The sequence below is a fragment of the Lynx canadensis genome, chromosome D1 (genome assembly GCF_007474595.2).
Source record: "Lynx canadensis isolate LIC74 chromosome D1, mLynCan4.pri.v2, whole genome shotgun sequence".
Lineage (NCBI taxonomy): Eukaryota > Metazoa > Chordata > Mammalia > Carnivora > Felidae > Lynx > Lynx canadensis.
This window is the reverse complement of record NC_044312.2, coordinates 28,807,614-28,835,141: the sequence shown is the minus strand read 5'-3', so window position 1 is coordinate 28,835,141 and position 27,528 is coordinate 28,807,614. Positions and strand designations below refer to the sequence as shown.

Here is a 27,528-nt window from a genome sequence, read left to right as displayed (position 1 = left end):
GGCCGCCTTCCTAATGACTCCATCCCTGTCTACTCTAGTTAACATTATAACACCCATGTAAGCTTAAACCATGCAAAGCAATCTTAATAATTAATGACAAAAATGTGATTTTCCTGGAGGATGTAAACATTTTTTGCCACAACATTATGAATCTTAATGTTGATTATAAGTGAATTATGGACATAAAAATAGCAAAACTAGTATTTACTTAGTACACTAAATTTGAAATATTAGTAACATTGAGAATTAAAGGAGATTTTGTTTAAAAAAATATTGCAACCCCCAAACATATGCTGATCATCTCTTTGAATTTTATTATGATCATTTTTCCACAGTAATTACCATATAATACATTACAAAGTTTTTGTATCCATCAGGTTATTTTCTGTCTCTTCCACTAAAATATGAGCTATATGAGGCCAGGATTTTATCTGCTTTGTTCATTCATGCGTCTCCACTGCCTAGGACAGTGGCCTAGCAGAGAGAGGTGCTTACCAAGAAATTGTTGAGTAATTCATGAACAATCAAAGCCATTTTTCCAAGGAATTTTCCTGGGGGAGGTGGGGAATCCATGTCACCTTCTCTGATGAAATTCTTTTCTGGGATGGTATGTGACAGCATAAATAAATCAATGATGGGAGAAAGCCTGTTGTCTTTCTTTATCATGCAGATGACTGGCCAAATATCTTCAACCACAGTGACCCCAGTGAACCATTCAATAGAGTGCAAAGCAGTGATGTAAGAAATCAGAGAAGGAACACGAGGCCTCCTGAGTGCAGGACAGTTAAAAAACAGGAGTTCTGAATCCCTTATGGAGGAAAGATAAAGTCCAAAGTCATTCCTTTTAACTCTCCATTAGAAGAGAGAAGAGGGATTTGTTTTTCAGGGGAAGGGGAAGGTGTGAGAAGAATCTATCACTGCTGGGGAGCAGCAGGTAAGATGATCCTCCTACGGCAGGAAGAATTACTTCTTCATCATCCCAAATTCAAAGGTGATGACCAGCCTGAGTGTGCGGTAGTACTCGGGGAACCTGGGGAGTCCAGCCACGGAGAAACCTGGAGTCTCCTTGATCTGAAAGGAACTAAATTGGTATTCTGTTCATTACTTCACAACTGTCCTGGCTCCGGTAGTAAAAAGCATTTTACACCACTGAGAAGATAAAATATGCCAAATACTACAAGGACACATAAGGGAAACTGAATGGAGTCAGATAATGAAAAACATACACAGGAATCCAGCAATTTCTTTTCATATCTAAAGCTGTTAAAGTGTAAAACAACCTAATAATAACAATCAAAGCCAAAGACATACCATTGTGTGAGTGAATGTTAGTATTTAACATGAAGAAAAAATAAATCAAGTCAGAGAACAGCCACATCACTGCCATGAGTCCCGGTCCAGGTGGAGGGGGAAAGGTGAGAGAGCATAAACCTCAGAAAGGCTGACTCAGTGGGAGGAAGAAAACTCACTGGAGAACTGAGGTGAGGTCAACTCTCCATGCTGGGGCTCTGTCCTTTGCTCAGAGGTATTCATGCAAAGATCCACTGCATGGAGCCACAGATCATTGGAGAGGATGGAATGTCAAGGCCAAGCACAGTGCCCCAAATGGAGTACAGTGTCTGAACAAGAGTATGGGTGAGTTTACAAGAAGGCTATAAAGAAGTGGATGACCCAAGGAGCAGAGCCCTGGGCTGGCAGGAGGTCTGAAACCAGAAAGTATACATGTCCCAGAAGATCCAGAAGAAGCAATGGGTCAGAAACCCGGCAGGAAATCAATACACTTCAAGAATATGGACCTTGGAGTCAAAAAGACTTGGATTTGAGTTTTACTTTGGCCATTGCATATTTGTGGAGCTGTGTGACCTTGACCCATTAGCCTTACCTCTCTAAGCCTCCCTCTCTCACTGATAAAGCAGCCTAATCTGGGACATGCTTCACACTGCTTGTGGCAAGGACATTTGGAATGAAAAGCTTTCTCCAAGCTGGCATGGAAAACTTTATCCAAGCTTGGTGGATGCTAGACATGGAACTCCAAAGCCTTAAGTGATCTCCAGGGGTGTGATAGCCAGAAGGTCACTGTGTTTGTGGTGGATGGGGAGGCCTGCTGAGACCTTTTTGGATGTCAAGGAGAGCTGCCTGCTACAGATACTCATCAGAAATGTGGTCTTCTGGCCTGGAGGGGCTCCCATTTTAAGAAGCCCTTTGCATCTAACTAGCTAGGGCTGGTTAGCATCTGTGGGGAAGATGATACAATATTCTTGCTTTTATGTTTCCTTTTTTGTTCTATCAAAACAATTCTGCATAGTAACGGTCACCAAGTACCAGCATAAATAGCCTGACTTAGGAGAGTGTGGGGAAGGATGCTGTTAGCAATGACTGAATTCAGCCGACGTCTGATTCTAGAACATTTTTCAAGGGCTTTAAAATAATTGAGTAAAACCACAAACAGTGTCTGTGGTATGCACTTCTGCCCTTGGTTTCTAGGCTGAGGCTTGATTTCATATGTTCTCAATCCAGGCACATTGAACTCATTAATTTCCCCACTAGTCTTTTTATGATTCTCCTCTTCTTTGAAGTAGGAAGTCGCACAGCTATAATATTGCTTCAAACCAGATCATAAATTTTAAACTTACAAAAATGCTTATTGACATTGGCAAATTTTACCCTAACTGTATCTATCCAGCTGTAATTTTATGGCTAAAGAGAATTACGGAGTTAAAGAGTCATCTGTAAATGTCTTCCTCAGCTTTCTTCCTTCCCACCTTGGTCTGCTTGTCTGTGTTTAAACCATTTGCTTAACGAGTTTCTGGATCACTTTGCCCCAGACTTGAAGTTGTGCCACTGGTTTATCTTTATCATAATAAATGGCTTTCTCTGTATAGGTTGGGCCTAATACCGTATGCTCTGCTGCTACGCTGGACAGGAGATCTGCCACTTTCAATTATGATGCAATTATTTTTTTTCCACCATCAATGACCACTGTAATATCTTTTGCAATAGCAATTACTTAGTTCTCCTGGGATAGCTACTTGGGGGTACTCTGGGAATTTTAATCAAGCACCTACGTTAATTAGAAAATGGGGGGGGGTGAGAGAGGTGCTGATTAAGCACCTTTGAATGTCTATCCTTTCTGGCAATTGACTGAGCTTCAGCTTTTGTAAGGATTCAACCCTTTCAGAGAAAAGAATTTTAATTTCCTCCCCTTTTGCTCTTGTCTCCTGAGTGGCAGGGAAAGCAAGATGCTGGCTGGGGCTATGGAAGCTCACATTGTTGGCCACATACTATGTGTCATTTTGGGGCCAGATCCGTGGCACTGATGACCACATTTAATCCTCAAGGCATCCATGTTAGGAAGGCTTTATTATCTCTGTTTTGCATATGAAGAGTGTTAGGGCTGGTTCTGGGAGCAGACCAGTGGGGAGAACATTTTCTTACAAATTCTTTGGACTGGTTTGGGAAACATGATAGACAGTAAAGAATGATGTGAAGAGATGAAGTTCCTGTATCTTACCCTTTACTCACTAAAGTGACTTTTGTTTTAAATTATGCATCAGGAAGACTAAATTTAAAAAGAGGGGGGCGAAAAATACTATATCTATCTATAGATTGGATACCTCTTTGTTCAACAATCACTTACAGAACCTGCAAACATCTGGTGCTGTGCTAGGCACTGAGGATAAAATAAAACAGCATAATAACTGTCCTTTGGACATAAGGAGGGCCTTTTGAGCATACAAGTCACTGTAAGAATTGCCATCATTAGGAATGTGTGCAAAATGCTATGGGATCTCACAAAAAGGGGTGACTCACTTTGCCTGAAGAAAGCCACCAGAGGTGACTGGTAGCATTTGACCATGGTCTTTTTTTTTTTTAAACGTTTTTTATTTATTTTTGGGACAGAGAGAGACAGAGCATGAACGGGGGAGGGGCAGAGAGAGAGGGAGACACAGAATCGGAAACAGGCTCCAGGCTCCGAGCCATCAGCCCAGAGCCTGACGCGGGGCTCGAACTCACGGACAGCAAGATCGTGACCTGGCTGAAGTCGGATGCTTAACCGACTGCGCCACCCAGGCGCCCCTGACCATGGTCTTAAAGAAAGAATAGAACTCTATCCAAAAGGTGCAAGGACATGATCAAGGGAGACCAGCTGGTGAGTGCAAAGGTAAGGACACCAAAGGTAAATGTCCAGTTGTTAGTGTAACTGCAGCGTGTGGGGCAACTGGGGTCCAGAAACAAATAATGAAAATTCTTGGTGCCACACCAAGAAGCAAGAACAAAATTAATACATAAACACATCTTCAGAAAGATTTATCACTACCCCAATGGGACCCAGCTGGTAAGTAATGGAAGCAATTTCAAATGTAGTTGGACCTGCTCTAAAGGCCCATTTCTTTCAGACAGATGGCCACCTTGTGTCAGGTCACCTCCACCCATGAGGAAATGGAACCATTAGAGGTAACCAAAACTCAGAGAGAGGCCAAACTCTTCATAAAGCATGAAGCAGAAGAATGGAGCTAGAGAATTCACACCTGCCCTCAGGAAGTAGAAAAACAAAGCAGACATACTGGCCATTTCCCAAACCCACCTCTGGGATGAAATAACAAAGGAAAACAAAACAAAACAAAACAAAACTACTTCTCTTAATTGTGTCTCTTAGATTATCATACTCCAGTGGAAGACAGGCAGGCAGTTGGCAGCTCAGCAGGTTCCCTGGGCAGGGAGTCTGCCCTGAAAAGTAGCCAAAAAAGAAAAAAGAAAAAAAGCAACCCACTGATATCAATGCTTTCTTTTTTCCTCAGGTCCCTCTTTCTTTGGAACTTACACTACTTCCTGGTTTCATAGTATGGGCGACCATGGCTGGAGAGTTAATTTAGTCACTGAGCTCCCCCTTGGCTTACTGCAGAAGAGATGTGTGGCCTATATCAATTAATTACAGGGCAACTCAACCAAAATGAGACTCCAAGGGTTGTCCAGAGTTGGCATAGAGATCTTTTATAAAAATGTTGTGTGTGTGTGTGTGTGTGTGTGTGTGTGTGTGTGTGTTTGGTCCTTTCCTGCTGGGTGATAACCATCTGTGGGTAAGGAGAGGTCTTTAGTTCCATTTTGTCCTCCTTCCCTTCCAATCCTGGCTCTTCTTTGCTGGAGAAGTTTTTTTTCTCATCTGCCATCCTAATGATCTCTGTGCCACATGGGGCCCCTGATGCTGGTGCTGACAGGCTGCTCATTAGTGCCAGGGTGCTGCAGTCAGCCGATGGCATGCCACAGCTTTGCTCCTGACACTTTTTCACAGAGCTGTCACTGGAGTCATGGCGCCTGCCAGCTCTGGTTGAACTCAAGCTGTGATACCTCCAGTGCCAATTAGTGCTTCAGTGTCCTGCTTGGCTGGGGAGGAAGACCTGTCAGTACTGACAAATGGGATAGTAGGTGGGTGTGGTGGGGGTGGGGGAGGGAAGGACTCAGGGCATTGACAAGGAGAAGAAAAGCTTCCATCCAAGGGTCACTTTGTCCTCAACAACTTGGTGAGGTTTTTGGTGCCTTTCAAAGCTATGAGAAACAAGGTCTGGAAAAACCAGGTGCCCCTGGACCTCTTCAAGTAGAGAAAGAGACCTGAGGTGGGAAGGGAAGAGATTTGGCAGAGGAAGGTTTCTTAGTCCCACCACAGGTATTTGTCCACTGCTCACACTGCACATTGAAAGGTAAGTGTTCCATAACAGAGGCTAGGTTTGGAGCCCAAAAGATGTATGGCCCTGCTCTTAATTTTGCCCCCAGAGTCTTTATATGGCCCTAAGAAAAACCAATCTATTTCCCACTTCAACTATCATAGTGTCAGGGACAGGGAGAATTTTTAAACTGTTATTTCTCTCTTTCACACTGATTTCTTTCTTTGAATTTTTGTTTTTTTAACCTATGAGGAGAAACAAATTTCCATATACAGTTGAAGTAACTTTCCCTGGAAACATCCAGGATTATTTTATGAAACTGTTAGGAGCCATTGAGGGTTTAGGCACAATTATGGTTGGGAAGAGTAAGACACCAAAAGGACCAAGAGACTCAGAGAGGCCAGATGAAGAACATATGAGAGTAACACATGCATCAGGAGAGTGACAGCAGTGAGGCAGTGATGAGGGTAGAAGAGAGCTCACTAGAGGATCCAGTTTCAAAGTCACTTGTGAGTCTTCTCAACTTTTTCAAAAGAGTACATGAAAAGGAGTCTCTCCTTCAAGGAGAAGTTAAGACCAGCCACAGCAGGTCTCCCAGTAGGAGAACTTTGGAAAAGCTTGACAATCCTGTGAAGACCAGAAAAAATGTCCTGGAGATTCCCCAACAGAGCTTCAGCAGGAAACACTCAGGTCTCAACAGCAACATCAAAGTGGAGTTCCTCAAGGATCAGGATGAAGTCTTTGACATGGGAGAACAAGCATGTCTCTCTGGGGCACTGATGAAAGTAAGTGCTTGTTCACAGAATCAACAAATATTTCTTGAATGCTTTCTAGGTGATGGACATTGTGCTAGAAGGTCAAGAAACAAAGTGAGATGTGGGCCCTCAAAGAGACATAGGTCTCAAAGAATTCATGAATCAGAAATCAGGACATCTCTGTAAACAGCTCACTGGACCTTTCTGAGCCCCCAACTGACATCTGAGTACAAACTATTCTTTCAGTAGCCTTGGTAAGGTTTTTATTTTCAGTATTTTGTTTGATGGGAGAGAAGTGGAGGTAGGCACACTGAAAAGGGATGCTCCATTAGGATGCTCAATGATCCTTGATTCCGTAGGTATAGTAGAATCTGCATGTCAGTGATCTAACTCAAATCTTCACCTGAGTTCCATGTTGGGCTCCTGGGGATGTGGCAATATAGGAATCTCACCTTTCTCTCTAAAGCTCCTACAATCCAACAGCAACTGGAGACATAAAAATTTTAGGACACATGGAAGAATCAGAGTAACAGAGAACCTTAAAGGTATTCTTTTTTACATAGAAAGACTAAAGCTTAAGGCTTTGCAAAAATAAATTATTGCATGCCTAGATGGGGACAAAAGACAAGGCACAGAGCCATTAATGGAGAATGTGCCCATACGAGACGGGGGCCACTGATGGTATTTGGGCCCTTGGAGTAGGATGCTAGCATTTACACAGAATTTGTAAGAGGCCAATAAAACATTTGTGCCCATCCAAATAGAATTTCCTTGAGACAGAGAGAGGAGGGCTCTTCCTTCTGAAAAGACCAAGGCCCATACAGGTGTTAGCAAAACATGTACACTCCGAAACAGGTGTGCAGAAGGAGGGCAGGTATCTTTACAAAGCTTGTGCACTTTCTTCTTGAACTCTTGGGAGTGGTAAGTTCATGAGAAGAACTAGAAGACATATTGCCAGTAACAAGAGACAATTACTTCCCATGATCAATGGCAGCACAGAGGTGTGTCTTGGGAGGCCTCACCTTCCTCTACATCTTGGATATGGAAAAGTGGCATTTTATCCATCTGATGTAAACTGCTAGGCAGATAATTTCATGGACAAGGCCCCTCCATTCTGCTTCTGATCAGATGATCACTCCTGTGTCTGTGTACCAAAATGCATGAGCCATTACTAAAATGGTGGTTAACGTTCCTGTTCTCCTTCTCCATGTAAAAAGGGGTCAAGCCTGGGATACACATTCTAAAGAAGTTTGTAGAAGTTTATTGCAAGCAGCACCATATGAGTTATGATGGAAGAAACTAGGAGTTTTCAGAAATGTACAAAACAAACACATCAGTCTCAAGGGAGAAAATGCAGTGAAGCCATCAGGGTTGCCAATGTGCTTAGCCTCCATCAGCTATCCATTCAGGGATTTTATGGGTATGTGTGTGAGAACTGTCCAGATTGAAACATGATCTACCCACACAAAGTAGAACAAAAGATGACAAGAGCTCTCTACCTTTGGAGGCTTTGATAAGATGTGGCATATCTTTTTTTTTTTTTCACCAAGGAACCCCAAGCCTGTCCCAACTTATTTAAAATAAGTACCCTTTTGGAAATATTTAGGGGGGAAAGATGAAGGTCTTACTGCTAAGGGTCTCCAGCTTCGGTTCAGATCTGACAGCAGTCCACTGACACCTCTGATCTCCAAATAATCAGTCACTGGGAAAACGGCACCCTGGTGAGTTCTGAGGTGATTAGTTACTGCTTGGCATGTCTCATCAGTTTGAATCTGCGATAGCTAATCTGGACCAGGGATCTGGAAAAGGCTGTTCATCTAAATTACTCTGATCCACAGGTAGATTCAGATTATTATTATCACTCCTTGATCCATCTTCTGTTTCCATAGCAGCCAAAACAGTAAAATGGAAGCATCTGGCACAGGCTCAGGTAAAGTCCCCTGAGGCAATGAGTCTGCTTAATGGCCACAAAAGGGGTAAAAAGACTCTAAGGTGTGCCAGTGTGAACTTCAGCAAGATAAAAGAAAGAGGGGGCTCCAATGCCAGAAGAAAGACAGAAGTAATTGTCAGGAAAAGAGAGAGAGGGAAAAAAAATGGAGGGAGAATTGAAATTAATGCACAGATGTTTAGGAGACTGAGAAAGAAAGAGAAAGTAAACAATAAAAAGAGAAAGCATGAAAGGGCAAGATAGAAGGAGAAGATGTACAGAGGAGAAATATCAGGAGGAGTACTTACAAAAGGACAAAGAGCTGAAAAGCTGGGAGAGGAAATCAGAGAAGATACCAGACAGGAGACAGAGGGAGACCTGCAAGAAGGAGGGGTCCAGTGCCTCTCTACATAAGGTAAAGTGAGTCTACCCAGGATGATGAATGTTCCACAGATTTTAAAAGCACAGAGCGCCCTGGCGTCCAATAGCACTGGGGACAAGCATTAAGCAGTGATGAATGGCGTGCACTGTGAACTTGGAAAGTCTGTCCATTTCGATAGACCCTGCCTCAGAGGTGCCCTAGAGCCACGTTCTCTCACTGATGATCTCATGCACAGTAGAAGTCTCCTCCCAGCTTTTGGGCCAGTCCATTTGTAAGGCCATTCCAAATCGAGAGAACTGCGGACATGTGAGTACTGTCTCAGATCCATTTGCTCACAGTGGTAGAGTCAGAAATGGTTGCATGGGATTGCTCCCAGCAATTCAGGCCTAACACACTGAAAATTTCATGACTTCTCTGAGAATCTCCAGCAGGGCAAGTCTGTCTCTTTCTGTGAGAGGAATTCGATATGAGGGCCCACTCATAGTCCTACACTGATTTCATTTAAATGTCCAAATGTTCTGCCATCTTCAGGAAGAGAGGATGTCTGCCCCCAGGGACAGATGTGTTGCTGGTGGGCAGCTCTCTGGTGCAGCCCCTTATGCAGACTATCTAGTGTAAAGAGAGACGCCTATTCCAAGGTCACAACTCTTCAGGGGATAGCCCAAATTCCAAGGCTGTTCTGCTGGTATAAAAGGTCACCCCCATCTCAACAAAGCATTGCTAAAGGGTAACACTGGCCTCAGAATTCTCCACAGGGTCAGCTGAGATGTTCCACTGGTCTTCAGGCAACTCAGCTTCTCCCTCAGCCCAGCCCTGCTTCCTTCCCTACCCCTTCATAGAAGTTGATCCCAAGAGAGCCTCAAATAAACTTCTTGCATGCCAATCACATTGTCAGGGTCTACTTTCGGGGGTCCCAACCTGCAACACCAAGGAGATATCCACTATGATGATTCCTTTAGAATCCTTGAACCTGTAGTACTCAGCCATACACATAACTTCATGCATACATGCATGCATAGGCACACACACATACACACTTACTTAAACATAGCTCACATCAGCCAGCAATAAGCACTGAAATGAAGCATCTTTATTCACATATCTGCTCAAATATCACCTTTTCAAAAGCCTTCTCCAACTGAACCTCTGGTTCTTCTGTCAATGTATACTGCTCTATTTTCTTATTCTTATCACCACTTGTTACATTGTAGATTCATTTTTTTTGTCACTTGTCTCCTGAGAATGGAAGCTCATGAGAACAAAAACTGAAATGTTTTGCTTTATTGCTATATCCCCAGTGCTCAGCAGAGTGCCTGGGCTATTATAAGCACTCAGTACATATTTAAAAACAAATGAAATAATTTAATGCATCTTGCATAAAAGCTACCTTAATGATAAATGGCATCTCCCCTTAAATTCTAAAGGTTTAATGTTTAATCCATGAAAGCACAAAACAACACTTAGTCTGGTCTACAAAACACCTAGACATTTAGACAAGGTAAATTTTGCAATTTAGTCACATCTTGAGCTATATTTATTATCTAAGATTAATCTGAGTAACAACAACAACAAAACCACAAAACAGCTCATGGACTAGGGACCAGATATGTGTCAATGCTGAGGAGTCAGACTTGGACATTTTCCTTTTAGGACTATGCCCATTCAAAGTTTTTTTAAATCCTTATGTGTTGTGTTTTTAGTATCTTAGAACAACCATCTGGACAATGCCACCAATGATGATTGTTCCGTCATCAAACAAGACCAATAAAGTTCACCCAGAACAGGTTACCACTATTGCACCCAGAAAGAATTGGAATTAATCTCCCCAGCATTCGAGAAATGCTCAGATTTGATTTCTGAAATCTTACAGGACATATTCCTGTCTTGTAGAGATCACCAAAATTCCCTTCAGAGCCATGAGTATACTATTATCAGGATACCAAAAATGTAGGGCCATTTGGATAAAGCCACCAGTGCCATGACCTCCTAGCCATGGCCAACAATTCTTCCATTTCTTCTCTTACCTTTTGGGGAGATGTGTCTCCAGGTAACCGTAGGCTCTGGTCTACCCGTTGCTATGCAGGTGAGGCTGATATTATTCCCTTCATTAATGGAGATATCTGAAGAAATCTCTACAATTTTGGGAGATACTGTAGAGACAAAAAAGATAAGAGGGAAATAAAAATCTTGCTGAAACATTTCTTTGTTGTCTTATAATGATAGTTGGCAGCACAGCCCAGGGGCTGAAATATTGGGACTATAGGAGTAAATGATTAAAAATTAGAGGAATTACCTTAAACATGAAAGAATTATCTTACCTTGAATTTAGCTTTTATTTCTTCCCATTTAAACACAGAGTCAGGGAGTCTGAATGGGAATGGATTCCACTGCAATACTGCAATAACTGTTCTCCTAGCCTCCACCCGCTTCCTTCTCCACTCTCACCCCCACCCACCTCCGACACACATTCACCAGTCATTCTCCACACCGCATTCAGAGTCCTCTTTATATAATGCAGTTCTGATTGTACCACATCTCTGCCTAAACACCTCCAGTTGCTCCGTATTGCCTACCTGAAAATACACAATCTTCTTTATTCCAGCATACTAGGCAGTTCAGAATCAAGCATCTATCTATGCTACCTATGATCTCACCTTTCCTTACCCTCCTTGTTATCCCCGACACTCTATGTCCTTCTTGGCCATCACGCATTTGGGATCTATATTGTCTCTTATGTCTTCCTGGAAATTTTCTGGTCATTCTTTTTTAAAGTTTATTTATTTTGAGGGAGAGAGAGAGAGAGAGAGAGAGAGAGAGAGAGAGCAGGGGAGGGGCAGAGAGAAAGGGAGAGAGAAAATCCCAAGCAGGCTCCTCGCTGTCAGCACAGAGCCCAATGCGGGGCTCAAACTCACTGTGATAGCATGACCTGAACTGAAACTGACTGAGCCACCCAGGTGCCCCTCTAGTCATCCTTTAAAGTCCAAATCAAATGCCAGTTGGTGCAGCTTTCCCTACCCCTACTCGTGTCTGTCCTCCTTCAGATACTTAAGTTAAAGCTCTTCTTATCTGTGTTCCCAGAGCACATTACTCATACCTAATGGGGAATCAGAGGGAACAGCAATTAGGCATAACACATTTGGTCTCTGTGTCTCTCTCTATCCTAAATTAATCCCCCAAGGAGGCGAAGGGTTTATTCTAATTGGTAAAATTGCGAGTAGGATCCCACACTTCTTTCAGTGTTTTGTTTTGGAACCAGGCTTCCCTTAGGAAGCTGTTTTCCAGTGTCGTCTTCCTCAGACATGTGACACAGGGGCAGCATCCCATGGGGTCTTGTACACCCTACAGCACAGCCTCCACTTGCCTATATGTATCTGTCTCATTCTTGTGTTCTAAATTAGAAGCCCATTGTTGCTATACATCTAAGCCTAATTCTCTAGTACCATCTTTCCCACTGGTGAATGTGGCATTTAGCTCAAGTATGACATTTGTTTCTCTTATTTTCTAAATGATTTATAAAGTAAGGGTGACATTCATGAGCTTCCAGACTCCAGTTCTTGACACCTATCTATGTTATGGTTGTTTGCTTAGCATCTCTCATCCAATAACCAAGAACTTTTTCACAGCCTGAGCCATGACTGAATCATATTTATAACCAGGGAAAAAGCACAAAAAATATTTGTAGGATGGAATTATAATGATATTCAAGGGAACCACCTTTCCAACCTGCTACACGTTTGTAACAATATCAAGACTGGATTACAAACACATATCAGTTCAGTCTCACAGGCACTAGTTTTAACACATTAGTTCATCATAAATTAAGTGACCCCTCCATTCAGCTCCCTTAGGGATCTTCAAATTAGGTTCTTCCCTTGAACAAGCCACCCTCTGAGCCATCAGAGTATGCAATTCCAGCACACATCATCTACCCAATACACAATGCCATCTGGCTTGCTGGAGATCCCAGGAAACTTAAATGTCAAATTATTTCCTGTCCCAAGGCCAGATGATGAACCCCCTCATTTGAAAATCAGATTGATTGCAAATTTCCATGCTGGACTTTCTTCTTCTGCTTGAACCATTAATCACTCACTTCTAATTGTGTTAGGCTTTCTTCTCCATGAAAACGGGATCATCCAGGTATCTTCTAGCCTCCTTCCTTCCTTCCTTCCTTCCTTCCTTCTTGCATAGTGTCTTCCACTCCCTTCCCACACTCCACCTTACTGGGAACACTCATTAATAAGTATGTGTTGCACTTTTATTTCCTAATCCCCACACCTTTGCTGCTGATTCTGGTCACTTAGACTCTCTTCTCCAACTATGTATACCTATTGGAATTATCCAAGGCCCAGGTGAGGGCCTTCTATAAGGTTGTTCAGATATCTCCACAAAGATGTCACCTCTCTTTCCTGGCAACCCATAGCCTCTTCCAAGTCATTTAAAATAAACTTGCTGATGTTACACTTGTCTCATCTTTCCGGTATGCTATACATTCTGAGTATAAGATCTAAAGACTTAGTCTACTTTTTTATTTTCTGCTGTCTTGAGTGGGGTGTCATACAAAAAGTAAACATCAATTAATCATTTTTAGATATAAATCCATATTGAGCTTTAGACAGAGAGACAGTGTGTGTGTGTGTGTGTGTGTGTGTGTGTGTATGCATTTGCACATACACCTGCACTCTCACAACTATTTGATAGGACAGATACAACTATTTGGTAGAAGAGTCAATGTGGTGAGGGCTGGGGAGTGCCCATTGGCTCTATGATCCAGGACTTCCAAGACGTGACATTGCAATTTATGGCTGTACCATTTTAAAAGCTAGATTGAATCTTCTTGGACAGAAAGATAGTTGATGGGTTAATGACTGGACACTTGATTTGCTGACTGTCTGAAGGATCCAAGTTTCTAAGTGCTCTCAGTCTTAAAATCATTTAAACTTGATGTATTTTATTCACTGCTTTAACTATAACAGTCACTGCTTGCACCACCACCCCCCAACCCATACATTCACCTGGCCCTTGCTCCCACCCAGCGTTGGCACCCACAAAGCTTTGCTTGCTTCCTGGAGGACAGGCAGCTTGCATAATGACTGTGTTGGCCTTGCAGACACTGCTTCAACTGTGCAGGTAAGTAATTTATTGATCTGTAAAGCACTCCGAGATGCTCTGCAAGGGATTATGCCATGCCAACGCCATGCAATAAAATAAAAAATGATGGACTTTGTGAACACAGGGTGATTTAGGGTTTGTAGTTGGAAGTGTGCTTAAAGTACATTTTAAGTGGAAATCAGACTGGGTAATGAATTACTCTTGCTTTGGAAGGGTTTACTGGGAGTTCATTTTCCTGGCTTCTTACATGATAGCTAATCTGCTAATCATACACTAGAGAACAATGGACAGCCCCCAAGTAGAATAGAAGGTGTTTTGGGCCAGAGCTGTCAGCACAGTAAGTATATTAAATGAGACAATCACACCTCATGCTTGGAAGAATCATCTAGAATTGTCTCCCTCCACTAACAGTTGGAAAGTATCCAACTTATGAAGTAGAAGTTGGAGAAATGCTTGCTGTCCTTTCAATTCTGCCCAGGAGAACAGTTCAGAGGTGGCACATGGCCCCAGATGAGTTTGAAAGGCAGACCTTTCATGGCATAGAGCTGTGGTCGTTTGACAAGAGGTGCAATCCCAATTATCAGAACTAAATTGGCATAGTACCTAAGATACCAGGGGATTGAAAGTATCATTTTCCAGGAGGAAACTGCTAGCACACTGTCAGTATTTAAAATTAAATTGAATTGATAAGGATGCACTGTGGTCTTAGCTAATTCATGTTCATAAAAAAGTTCTGGCCAACTAAGATAGGATTATTTATATATTTATATTGTTTCCATGGATACATTCTGCATCTTACCTCTTCTCATTATGCAGGCTGTTAGAAACATACTAGGATTACTTTGTCTGTCCTTCCTTCCTTCATCAATATTCATTGATCACTTCCATACACTGGCATTATGCTTAGCACTAAGAATTTAACACTAAACAAGACACAGCCCTTGTCCTCAAGGAGTTACAGTCTAGAGATATAAAAATTGGTCCAGAAGTATATACCTTTAATGTATTGTGACACAGAAGAATAGAAATGGTATTAAGGGAATACAAAGGATAGACACTTAAGCCAGCCTGGAGATGGATGCCATGTCAGACCTTGTGGATGTGTGACACTTAACTAAGCCCAAGATAAGTAAAAGTGAATCTGAAGAGGAGAAGAAGGAAGGCATTGTAGGAAAAGGAGACATAAGAAGAATACTATTATTAAGAGTTTTTGTGGCAAGGCATAATTATTAATGGAAGAAGAGCTGCTGACAGAGGCTGGGCCAAAAGTCTTTCAGCGAACATTTGGTGAACAACTCCTATATACACAACTGTGTTGTTGTTATATGAAAGACATGCATAAATATATAAATTATGTTGGCTCTCCACTAGCTTACAATCTGTTTGAGGAGACAGTGACTATGAACATCCTAGAGAGTTGAAAAATAAAGCAAAATTTGTCACAAAATTGTGTGGGGTTGAATATCAAGTGAATGGTACAAATATTCAGTCCTGTAAATTGGGAAAAGGGAGGACACTGCAAGTAGGAGTGTTAGAGTGACTTTGGCTTGGCTAGCGAGTTTATTTTGGATACCAACAAATGAAAAACAGTCACAAAGGCTGAGAAAGTAAAGCCACTTCAAGTGGAACAGGAACACCTGGGGATCAATGGGAAGCAGAAATTCATGAAATGTATGAAGACAGTTTATTTACTACAAAAGACAAAAGAGAGTAGTGGTTGAGACCCTGACTTGAATATGTTCAAACTGGGTAACCTTAGCCAAATTAATTCACCTCTCTGTGTCTCACTTCCTCATCTATGGAGCAAAGCTAACAATACCATGTACCTCTTGGGTTTTTTTTGAGGATTTAAGGAGTAAGTTTACAAAGTGGACTTAAAGGAGGTCCTAGCAATTTGAAGTGCTCAATAAGTGAGTTTTAATATTATATGCACTTGGCAAACACATTATGTAGTGTCAATACAGAATGGGTGGTTGATAGATTTTAACTGATTAAAGGAAGAAGAGGATATAAGATCAATGAAGAAAGCTAAAGCCAAATTATGGAACAGCTTGATTAGATCCTAGATTTTCACTCTATTCTATAGGCAACAGCATGTATTTGAAAATTTTTAAAGAAAAAAAATCCTTAATATTTTCAATGTACTTTACGCAAAACAATCTGCAAAAATGTGTCAGACAGAATGAAAGACAGAAATTGAAGTCAAATAAATCAATCTATATTAGAGTGATATTCAAGGCATGGATTAAAATGTTGGCTCTATAAGGATGGAAAGAAAAGGATGGTTTTAAGATCAACGCCCAGGAAAACACACAGGTACTTGATTGCCAGGAGGGAGGAATTAGAAATAATGTCAAGTGTGAATGCCATTTTGTTCAACAGCAGTTAGATGGCTAAGTAGCACATTCCTGGAAGCTATATGGAGATCTTTTGGGGAGGACATTATTTTGATGAGTTAGATTCTGTTTTAGACATTCTGATAGACATGCAGGCAGATTTAACCTTTCGGCAATTACAGTGATGCCATTAAAGGTCTGGGGCAAGGTCCCAGAATAGGATTTGAAAGTCAACAGCAGAGGAGTAATAATTGAAGCTTCAAAAGTAAATGAGATGTGCTAAGAGTTCATGCTTCCTTAAAAAGGCCATCAGCTAGTTTCCACATACATGTATGTAACATCTCTGCTGACTTTAAGTTCAACCTAGAAAAAAACACCAATATGGGAACAGGAAGACCAAGAAGTGAAGAGGTTATGTTTGGGAAGGGAGGCAGAAGCCCAGTGAGCCACACTCTGAATACAGTTCCACATTTAATACATTATGTTAAGGTTTAATCTGGCTCTTATTGAATTCTAATTCAGAAGTGTAAATAATTAAATAAGATAATTATTGAAACGGTATTTTAGGGAACTTCCTCATTCTTGGTTTAGCTTCCACTGCCCAGGTGTTAAGTTTTAATAATTATGCCATTAATAAATAGCAATTTGCTGTTTTTAGCACACAGTAGATATTCTATTAAATCCAAATTAAGATGCTTTATTAAGCATTGCACAGTCCTGTGGGGCTGGGAATGCACATAAGTTGCTTGGACCAGGTTGCTCCCCCATGGCACATGCAGATCTTTGCATCCCAGATGGCTCTCTTTACTGCCAGTGGCACTTCTCCTGCCTCTTCACTGTAGTGAAGATCTGAGATGCCTATGGCAGCTAATGGTAGTTTTCACAGCAAGGGCTGCTTACTACTAAGGCCTTGAGACCTCTGTCCTTACATAACTAAAAGGACCAATCTGGAACACCCTTAACTTTCCTGGTTTCCAGATCCCACACAGAGACTCTCAGGTGTATGTTAATAGCCTGGTGCATGAATGTACCATCTAGATCAAAAAGCTGAAGATGCAATCAAGCAGATGTTGGTTTGTGGACTAATCCGTCTTTTCTTACTGGTCACTGTAGACCAGGGCAAAGTCTCATGCAAAATATAACTGTTAATTGAACTTCTTTTTCTCATTCGGACTAAACAAAGAGATGAGTTGGTCATGGAGCATGAAAACTCCTTCTTTGAGGTCAAAAGCCCTTCATGAACCAGAGCCTGCCTCTCTCTCTCCATCCCAAATCATTCTCTTTTTCTCACTCTACTGGCTACCCTTCCTCCTGAAACACTCACAGGTCATTCATTCCTTGCCTCAGATGCATTCTGCTTATCTTTTTCCCTGCTCTTCACCTGGATGGTTTTGTCTTATTCTTTAAATCTTAGCTCCTCTATGAAGCCTTCCTTGATCACCCTTTCTAAAGTGGAACGTGCCATACTAGATGGTTACATAATTACCTGCCTCTTCCCAATACAGTAAAACCTTGGTTTGTGAGCATAATTCATTCTGGAAACATGCTTTTAATCCAAAGCACTTGTATATCAAAGTGAATTTCAAGAACAATTGGCTCAGCTGTGACCATGTGACACTCGGCATCACGTACTACTCGTATTGCAGACACTGCTCGTTTATCAAGTTAAATTTATTAGAAATGCTTGCTCATCTTTCAGAATACTCACAGAACAAATTACTTGCAATCCAAGGTTTTACTGTAAAATGTAAGCTCTGTTGCCTGTTTTGTTCATTGAGATGCTCAGCACATACCATAATGTCTGGCACAACTTTCAATAAATATTTTTTGAATGAATGAGTTAGGGTGTTTTTAATTTTTTTTAATGTTTATTCATCTTTGAGAGACAGAGCATGAGTGGGGAAGGGGTAGAGAGAGGGAGACACAGAATCCGAAGCAGGTTCCACTCCGAGGTGTCAGCACAGAGCCCGACGTGGGGCTCAAACTCACAAACTGCGAGATCATGACCTGAGCCAAAGTCGGATGCTCAACCGACTGAGCCACCCAGGAGCCCTGCGTTAGGGTGTTTTTATTCGACTGTTTGGAAATGCAAATAAATTGAATGAAATGAACTTCCTCAAGATCTTGAAATGACCCCTAAAGACTCTCAGTATCTATAATAATACTTATAGTAACTATTTATTAAATACCTGTTGTATAATAGATATTTTACATATATTACTTTATTTTATCCCTGCATTAACCCCACAAGTAGATATTACTTCTAAAGTGCCCCAATGTCCTCATTTATCTGGAACTGTAGAGTCTCCTGGAACATCGGACTTACACTGCCAAAATCAGAAAAGTTCCAGGCAAATGGGGGTGTGTTGTCTCCCTAATTATTTCCTTTCCTACATTTTACAGATGAGAATAATTATATTCAGAGGGATCAAGGAACTTGTTCAAGGGCATACAACTGAAGATTGCAGAGTTGAAGAGTGTTTTTGAAAATGAGGGATTATATGAGTTAGAAAATACAAACTGCATGTGGAATCATGGATGCATACTTTAAAAACCATAAACAGATACTGAGTACACACATAGACACATGCATGCATTGACACATTTTGAATCTCTGTTGTTCATTACATATTTTATAGGGAGCTTGCTCCATTATTTCATTTAATCTTGACAGAATCCTCTGAGGAATACTACTATTCCTACTTACATATGAAGAAATTAAATCTTTGTGAGATTTTTGTAATTTGCTCAGTTATCCAGGTAAAGCATTGACAGTGGGACCTGAATGTAGATTCTATATGATCCAAATATATTAAGTCTATTGAAATTCACATTACCAAAAACTGTGACCTTTGCTAAACTCATCCATCCCTTTCACCCATCATCCCCTTTCACCTCTCCATGTGAATATCTTCATGCTTATGGTACATTCGGGAAAGGGGGCCCTCTCTGCTCATTTGTATATGGTGCTATTCTCTGTCAGAAGAGTGGAGGGGAGGTTTCAGGAGTATATTTCTTGAGACTTCCCACTCTTGCATAAATATCATGTTGTCCTCCCTCCTCCATCACCAGAACCTCCTCATCAGCACCCTCATGTTTAGCTTCTACTAATATGAGCTGAGGCAGGTAGCTGTAGCCTTCCTGGACAGCCTTTCTGGGAGGCAGCACTGTAGTTCCCCCAACCTGACTGTTTCATCCAACCAGGTGTTCCTGGCTGTCTCTACACCATGGCAGAGAAATAATCAATTAAACCCACTGCTGTGTCCACTGAGAACTTATTTGGCTTATTTTGACTGAAGAGACTAGTCAGTCAGTCTTTCCATCTTCTGTCCTTTTCCCCTCCCTTCCTGCTTTCTTTCTTTTTCTCTCTTCCTTTCTTTCTTTCTTTCTTTCTTTCTTTCTTTCTTTCTTTCTTTCTTTCTTTCTTTCTCTTTCCTTCCTTATTCCTTCTTTCCAATAAAAAATTGTAATTGAATGCATATTCCAATATTATGGGTTCTGTGGGATTTCTTATCCCTCAATAAAAAGAACCCTAAGCTTCGCATCAGAAGATCAGGTATTAAGACCCAACCCAACAATCACTAGCTGCATAAACTCATGTAAATCATTTAACTCACTGATTTCCTTAATTATATGAATACTATCTTGTTTCTTTAGAATAGGTTGCCTATGGATCAGACAAGACTGTGAGAAATCACATTTTAAACATAAAATACTATTCAAAAGTGATTTATTAGTGTTACTAAAAATGTGTACCCCTAGAGGCCAATATGAAGACAAATACAGACATTAAGGGCTGTGGGGGAGGGGCTTTGGTTTTGTGGTGGAGATGGGACCCCCACCCCTTGCCAAAGTGGATGCTAAGCACCAGGTAGATACCTGTGCTAGTGGTTCTGAGGCATCTTTAAGTCAGGATGCTGGCTGCAGCCCAGGATGGGGATGTGCAACAGGACCCCATTCCCTTGCCAGCAGTGAGCTTGCCTCCACTTTCCAGAAGGGAAAGGTCAGATTACAGAAATTCAGAATCCTAAATTAGAGGTTGAAATTGCTCTTAATGGCAAAGCTCAGGCAGATTGTTTCATCTTTTACCAGAACCCTTTTGTCATTTCTTATATCTCATTCTTTCTCTCTCTCCATATTAAAACCCTTCATGTTTGCTGGAAAATCATGAAGTCCTGGGAGAAAAGCTAGTGATTTATTCAGGATTAGTCATAAACCACTGGTTCTGAAGTTTGGAATTTGTTCCTTTCAGGATCAGCTGAAATGTGGAAGGAAGTTTTTATGAGCTCTGCTCTCTGACCCAATTTAGTCGTTCCTGATAGAGACGTAGGAGAATAAAATAAACACCATGCATTCTTCACTCTATGCTTTCCTGCTTCTGGGCATATTAGTGTGAATTGAATTTCACAGCAACTTACCTGGAACCATAAGTGCTCCATTATATTTGGCATCATCCAAGAAATTGCTAAGAAGTATCTTTTCATCAGTTGTTTAATGTGGGAACAGAAGGGTATTATTACTAATCATGATGTGGACCTGCCATCCAGACAGGACTGGTTGTTTTCCAGCTTCCAGCACAATGGCATTTGCTTTTGGTTCAATGTGCATGACTGACTTCATGCTCCACTCACCAAATAGGACCTGATTTTTAGAGACCAGGTCATGAAGGGAGGAGAGACAGAATGGGAAGGGAAGGGAAGGGCCACTGAACACCTTCTATGCTAAGTACTTTACCAGAGCTTGACATTCTCTGCTTCCTTTTAAATTCTCACAGTAATTCCTAGGCATTATCCCCACTGCACAATAAAGACAATGAAATTCAGAGAAGTTAAACAAGTAACCCAAGGTCATCATACAGGAAGTCAGACAACTAAAATTCACTAAAAATGTGTTTCTAAAAATATCATCTAAACTTTACACACACTAGAGGTCCTCAAAAACTAAAATAATGCTACCCAAAAGGGAATCAACTAATAGCCTGATTCACTTACATAGTTTTATGAGAATAAAAAAAAAAAGAAAAAGAGAGAGAGAGAGAAATCCAAGGCAGTATTACTTTTTATTATTACTCCTGATGGAGGAGAACTAATATTTGTTGAACACCTAATAAATACTAGGCACTTGCCATGCATTTTCTCATTTAATGCAAAACACTGAGGCTTTAAATAGCTAACAATGTGCTCAAAGTCACTAGGCTAGAAAGTGGCAGATCCCAGACTCGAGCTTTTTCTATAGGGCTTTGGGTATCAAATGAAATATGTAGGTACAATTGAAATCACTTAGTGAACTGCTGATCATTCCACAAATGAATGCTATTGTGATTGAGATAATGCAGAGTTCAATCAATTAGTGGTAAACAGCATAATTGTCTGCTCTAACAATCCAACCCGGAATTGCTGACCGGGATTTCTTTATAGCACACCTATGACATCTTCTGAAATCCATGTTTTCTTCACATGCATCTCCAAGGTGGCAGTGGTAGGAAGGTTCTGATGCCCCCTGCTTCTAATTTCTGCTTACCAGCAAGTGTCTACTCTTGTTTTCCCCAGAAGCCAGAGCCTGCCACTAAGCCTCTTCAAACAGTTTCCTTTGTTCCCTTGCCCTCTGGCATATGGCTATGTCTCTCTCTTCCTAAAGCCAGAATGCAGCTGCTGCCCATGAACTTCAAGCGGCCAGTTAAGGAAAGCTCTAGAACTGTGTCTGCCACTTTGCTCCTTCCCCAGTCATTATCGGTTGCCCCCTGTTCCAGAAAGACTTTTTGCCTAAGCTCTGAAAGATCTCCAGAGAAAGGAGACACAGACCCCATATGGCTCAGGACAATGCCTGCCACCCTGGGCCTTAGCTGGAGAAACCCTTTAGATACATTTGAGTTTTAGGGGCCTGCCGTTCCTGTGGTGCCATGATGTTTTCAATAGGGGTCCTTTTCCTCCCAATTTAGGAGGAGGTTAGCTAACTCTGCCCCTTGGATGTTCTTGCTTCTACACAGCAACTTGCCTTGTGGAGAGAGGAATGGTCCTTCTACCACACTCAGTGCCATCTCCTAACCCCAGGACAGATTCATACTTCTCCATCTTGTGATGGTACAAGATAACAAGTAAGAGTGTCTGTGTAGGTCACCATAATCTCTTGGACTTCTAGCAATGATTCTCTTAACTCACACTCTCCTCTTGCCTTTAAGAGCTGCTCAGGTGTTCAGGTGCCAGCCATTGCCCACTTCTGGGCTGTTCCATCCAGGCCAAATAGAGACAAGGGAGACAGGGGGCAGGGAGGGAGCCCTCACCTCCTGGAGACTCTGGGCTTAGCCCTGCAGAAGGCTGTGTCTCTGGGCTGCCAATCTGCTGGCTGCCAACAGTGACAAGCTCACTTACCTTCTCAGCTGCCTTGGTGGTGACATTGGCACTTTAATTCCTAATTGCCTAAAAGCACTGGTAGTTATGCACTCACACACAGGCTATAAAACCATGTGCAGCAAGGGACTATGCTGACTGCAGTTGGGAGGTAGTGGCGAAGTCCTCCCCACTCCACCCTTGACTGTCATATGGAATGGATTCTTCCACAGCTGTTGCTCTTTTCCCGAACGTGCCTGCAAGGTTGAATTCAGAGGAAGGGAGACAGCCCTGAGGGGAGTTTCTGCCTCTCTCCACCTGAGTACCGCTATCATGTATGTCAAAATGAAAATTTGAGTTATACCCACGTTCTCTGTGACCATCATCTTTGGGAATAATTTAGGCAAGTGGAAGAAACATCTCATTATCTGGCCTTGAATCCTGAAGCCCAGGAAGTGGCCCCAGTGCTGTCCAAAGTAACTTGTCAGTTGGTTTTAAACTGATTTCTTGTTCTGAGGCCTTATTGCCACTAAATCCCTCATAAAGGTTAAGGTCTGTGAGCAGATCAAGGTGAAGCCTCTTCCCCTCCAGCATGAGGGGTGGAGATGCAGGCTGGTCTGTTTTAAGCTACAAGTTCTCAGTGATTGTGATGGCTCTCTTAATCCCCCTGTGAAATGTCACAGTGCTGGAGCAAGTGAGGGAAGCAGTTGGGGAAAGAAAAAAGTTCCAACATGACCTCTTGTTAATACAAAGCTTGTCAAACACATCACCTAGAAATACCAAATGTCTTTATTAGATTCTTTTATCTCCCCCGGAGATTGGAGGGATGCAACCAGTTGCTTCTCGGTGGAGATGTCATCATCCAGAAACTAATTAAAGGCTATGCAGGAAGCTGGGTCTCTCGCACTCCAGAGAACAAAATGCATTAGCAACCGAAGTAATATATATATATATATATATATATATATATCTCAAGTGAACTTTATATTGAAAAGGGCAAGTTGGGAATTTGACAATAACTCTCTTTCTCCCTCATCAGCTCACAGCAGGTGGAAGTGGGCCCATCAGGATGTCAATGAATCTCGACACGAGGCCATCTGCTCCCCCACATCACTCAGGCAGGGATTTCTCCTCTCTGATACCCAGGGGTGGAAAACACCTGACTGCTTACTATGGGAAATACAACTGCATGGTCTTCATGCCAGCATCTGCCCTTCTCCATTACAGTGCAAGACATGTGCACTCAGGACAACATTAATTTCTCTGTGTGCATCAAGAAGCTTCACTTCTCCCTCTGTAAAAAAAAAAAAAAAAAAAAAAAAAAAAAAAAAAAAAAAAAAAAAAAGGATCTAATAATTATCCTTCTCATAGGCCTATCCTGGGGATTCAATGAGTTCATATGCATAAAGGCTTAGAACAATACTGTGCCTACAGTGTGTGCTCAACAAAGGATAACAATTTGGCCTATTTGTCATGTTTATTTCATTGTTCAATAGAACGATGTCTCAAACAGAGTTCTGGATTCCACCCCCTCCTACCTGCTCCATCCTGGTTAATGACACCATCATCTATTTACTTGTCCAAGACAAAGACACAGGAATCATCTCTTATTTCTGTCTTTATCTCAATTTACACAACCATTGTTAAGTCCTGTTGGATTTATCTCAGAAATAACCCTCACCATGCCTTGATCTCATTTTCTTGTCTCTTACTTTGCAGGCCCATCATCTTTTGGGGGGTTGTGCTTATACCATTGACATGGGAATTCTATTCCCTGCATCAAAGATGGAATAATTAAAAACAACAACATAATTCAGATTACATCCCCTCCTTAAAAACCTCAATTTGCCCCTGACTGCAGTGAAATCTGAAGTTCATACCTGTGTCTCTAATACAGCTGCCCCCTGAGGAGCTCTGACTTTACCATCGACTGTTCTGCCCAGAATTAACTCAGCTCCAGTCCCCAGACCTGTCTTCTGTTCCCTGAAGGTGCCAAGCTGGATTTTCCCTCACACTTTCCAGTCTTTCAGTTTCTGTTCCTTCTCCAGAAATGCTCTTTCTCCAGATCTCCATATGGTTGGTTTGTTGGTTGGTTGGTTGTCATTTGGTTCTTATTTCAGTTGTCACCTACTATGCATCCTTCCTGACCATGCCATCTAAGATAGCTTCCTATCCCACCCTATTATTCTGCTTTAGTTATTCTGGGATATGCATCCATTTCCTGAAATCCTCATTTGTTTGCTATTTGCTGTTTATGTCTTCTCATTAGGATGCAAAGCCCATGAGAACAGAACCACATCCGTATCTCATCACTCTCTCCCTGTCACCTAGAATAGTGCACAGCACACAGTAGGGATTATTTTTTTATGGATACATGAATTCCCCTGGTCAGAATTAGTTGTTCCTTTCCTTGTCTTCTTGTGCCCCTTTATTCAAACCCCTCTCATGTAGAATATCATGTACCGTCTTAGTAAATTTTGGCATAAGCACTTAGCACCCTCACTAGAATACGAGACTTGTAAGGAAACATCTATACTATTCTTATTTATTTTCCATGCTTCACCTTTTGTATCCCCCAGCATGGAAGGTATTCTTTACTTAGAGGCACAACAACTGAGTGTTCATATCTGTTTTTGAATGGCATCATACATATTCTCTTTCCTGTGGCTCCACAGTATTAAAATAGATATTTTTGGTAATAGGTTTGGTGGCCTAATGGGAATGATTAAACTGTTACTGCCACACTGGTGGTCTATAGGAGCACGAGCACAAGCACGTGCGCATGCGCACACACACACACACACACACACACATACACAGGCTATTCTTATCAAGAATCAGCGGGCAGGGCAGTCGTATTTCCTACTACAAAAATTGTTGCTTGTCAGGAAGCCAGAGAAAATGTCAACAAGCTTTTGAGAAGTCCAAGTTCCATATCTTCTTCCAGGGCATGAGGACATCAAAGGAAACAATGGCCTACGGGCTGCTCTTCTTTTACTGAGGTTGTGTTGAGTAACACAGAAAAGCTAAACAAAAAATCTGTCACCAGGCAATAAATTAAAAATAGGTCTGTGCTACTGAAGATAAATCAGTAACTTTAATACTCCTCCCCTGAGCTGGGCATCTTCAAGGAACATAGGACAGGTGTCTCCAAGCTGAAGTATTGGTTAAAAAGCTGTCCTTTAAATTACATTTGGGCTATTTCTTTTCTGGCTGCCTGTATTTTTTGTGATCTATCTGGAGGCTTAAAAAGACACACAGAAAAATAAATCTCAGTTCCATTAAGCACACACTATGGACTTGCATATTTGTTCTTATCTCTGGCCTCCCTTCCTTTCTATCATCCCCCAGTCCCCCCACCTCCCCAATGCCATCAAACATCAGCACCAGAAAATGTTTACCATTACTCCAGACACTGATACTAATCTAATTCCCTGTAATTGCTATTCATCATCATGTAGGCTTCTTTTCTCTTATAATAAGCTCTAGTGCTCACACCCCACACATTCTATAACTCCGGATATAAACTCATATATGCTTATTTCTAGAATCAGAATGGTTGGCATAGGAATCGGCTTCCATCTACAGTGTCAATCAGAGAACATGGGTCAGCAGATACTGACAAGGGTGAAATGCTATGGGTCTAGATGAGATTAACACAAGTTAATGTACTTGCCTTCATTTGAAATCAGGCACAGGCCCCTGCTGAGATGAATCAATATTTAATAATTGTGAGATACAGTTATGTGTATGGGAAAGGGTCTCCTCTTCACCCTCATGGGGAACTGTTTGCAACAACACTGCACACACAGCATCTCATAATGTCTGGTGCTAGCTCCTCTGGCAATTCCTATTTTTATCAGCAGCACCATCCATTTCTAAAATGCATAACAAAGATAATAAGCTAACCCCCAAAAGAGATCTGCCTAGACCAAAGTGGCTAGGGACCAGCACGAGTTCATAAAAGTAGGCAATGGAATTTTCTATACTGGAGATGTGGGCTAGGAAGGGTGCTCTGGAGTCCAGGAGGAGAAGGAACAACTTTATTTCTAAAAGTACTTAGTGCAGAATTTGAAAGCAGTCCTCCCAGGGCTGAGGGCATGTCATTGAGAGAGAAAAGACACAGACTTCTGCCCCTCTCAGTCTTCAGTTCTCCATCTATGTCACCCTGAGCCATCACTGTTTGCCATACTTTAGCCTTCTCAACCATAACAGGAGGGTGTCAGGCTAGCCAGAGTTTCTTGGCCTTGGGACTATTGACATTTGGGGATGGATGTTTCTTTGTTGTGTGGTGCTCGCCTATGCATTGTAGGATGTTTAGCAACATGCCTGGTCTACCCACTAGATGCCAGTAACATCTCACTCCCATGACCCCAGAAGTTTCAACAACCAAAAATGTCTTGAGACACTGCCAAATTCCCCTGGAGGGTTAAGTCACCATCACAACCCCCCCCCACCCCAAATCACTGGGCTAGCCAACTCTTGGAATGTCTCCTAACTTTCCGACTCTGTGATAGTTACAATTGTTTGAAAGCTTCTCCCACATATCACTCTCCTTCTAATTGCCCAGGGTTCATTTTCAAAGCAGAGTTATGTGTTGTCTGCCGTGAACCTCACTTAGCCTTTAAAGGCACAGTGGTGCTAAATTCATTGTCACGTTCCTCAGCACATCCCCCACTGGATACTTCTCAGTTCCAGCTCCAGATGCAGATGCTGTGTCAACAAGCACCCACTTGCTCTCTCTTGCCCTGACCACCTGGAGGTACCAGAAACTTCCTCCACTTTTGTACTTTACCTATGCCTGTTCCATCTCACTGCCCCCTTCTGCAGGTTACCAGCAGTGCAGAGTAGCAGCTGCTGAATGGCTCATTACCCAGGGCAAATTCGTCAGAGAGGAGCCTGAGCCTAAGCACTGTAATGAATCCTTCCATTGGCTAGGAATGAATGCATTAATCTGGGGCTATTAGAGTCTTTTATCAGACTGCCTAAAATATACTGCCTTTCCGAAGCACACTGAGCAGGCATTTCAC

At 41.8% G+C, this 27,528-nt stretch overlaps 1 protein-coding gene across 5 annotated transcripts in view; it reads right to left on the bottom strand.

Annotated features, from left to right (window-relative positions):
• NTM (neurotrimin) overlaps nucleotides 1-27,528 on the bottom strand; it is a 943,575-nt gene that overhangs the window by 97,908 nt on the left and 818,139 nt on the right. For all 5 annotated transcript variants that reach the window (XM_030333144.1, XM_030333148.1, XM_030333145.1 and 2 more), the window contains one exon: nucleotides 10,749-10,874. In XM_030333144.1, coding sequence (XP_030189004.1) covers nucleotides 10,749-10,874 — 126 coding nt within the window. The remainder of the gene's footprint in view (nucleotides 1-10,748; nucleotides 10,875-27,528) is intronic.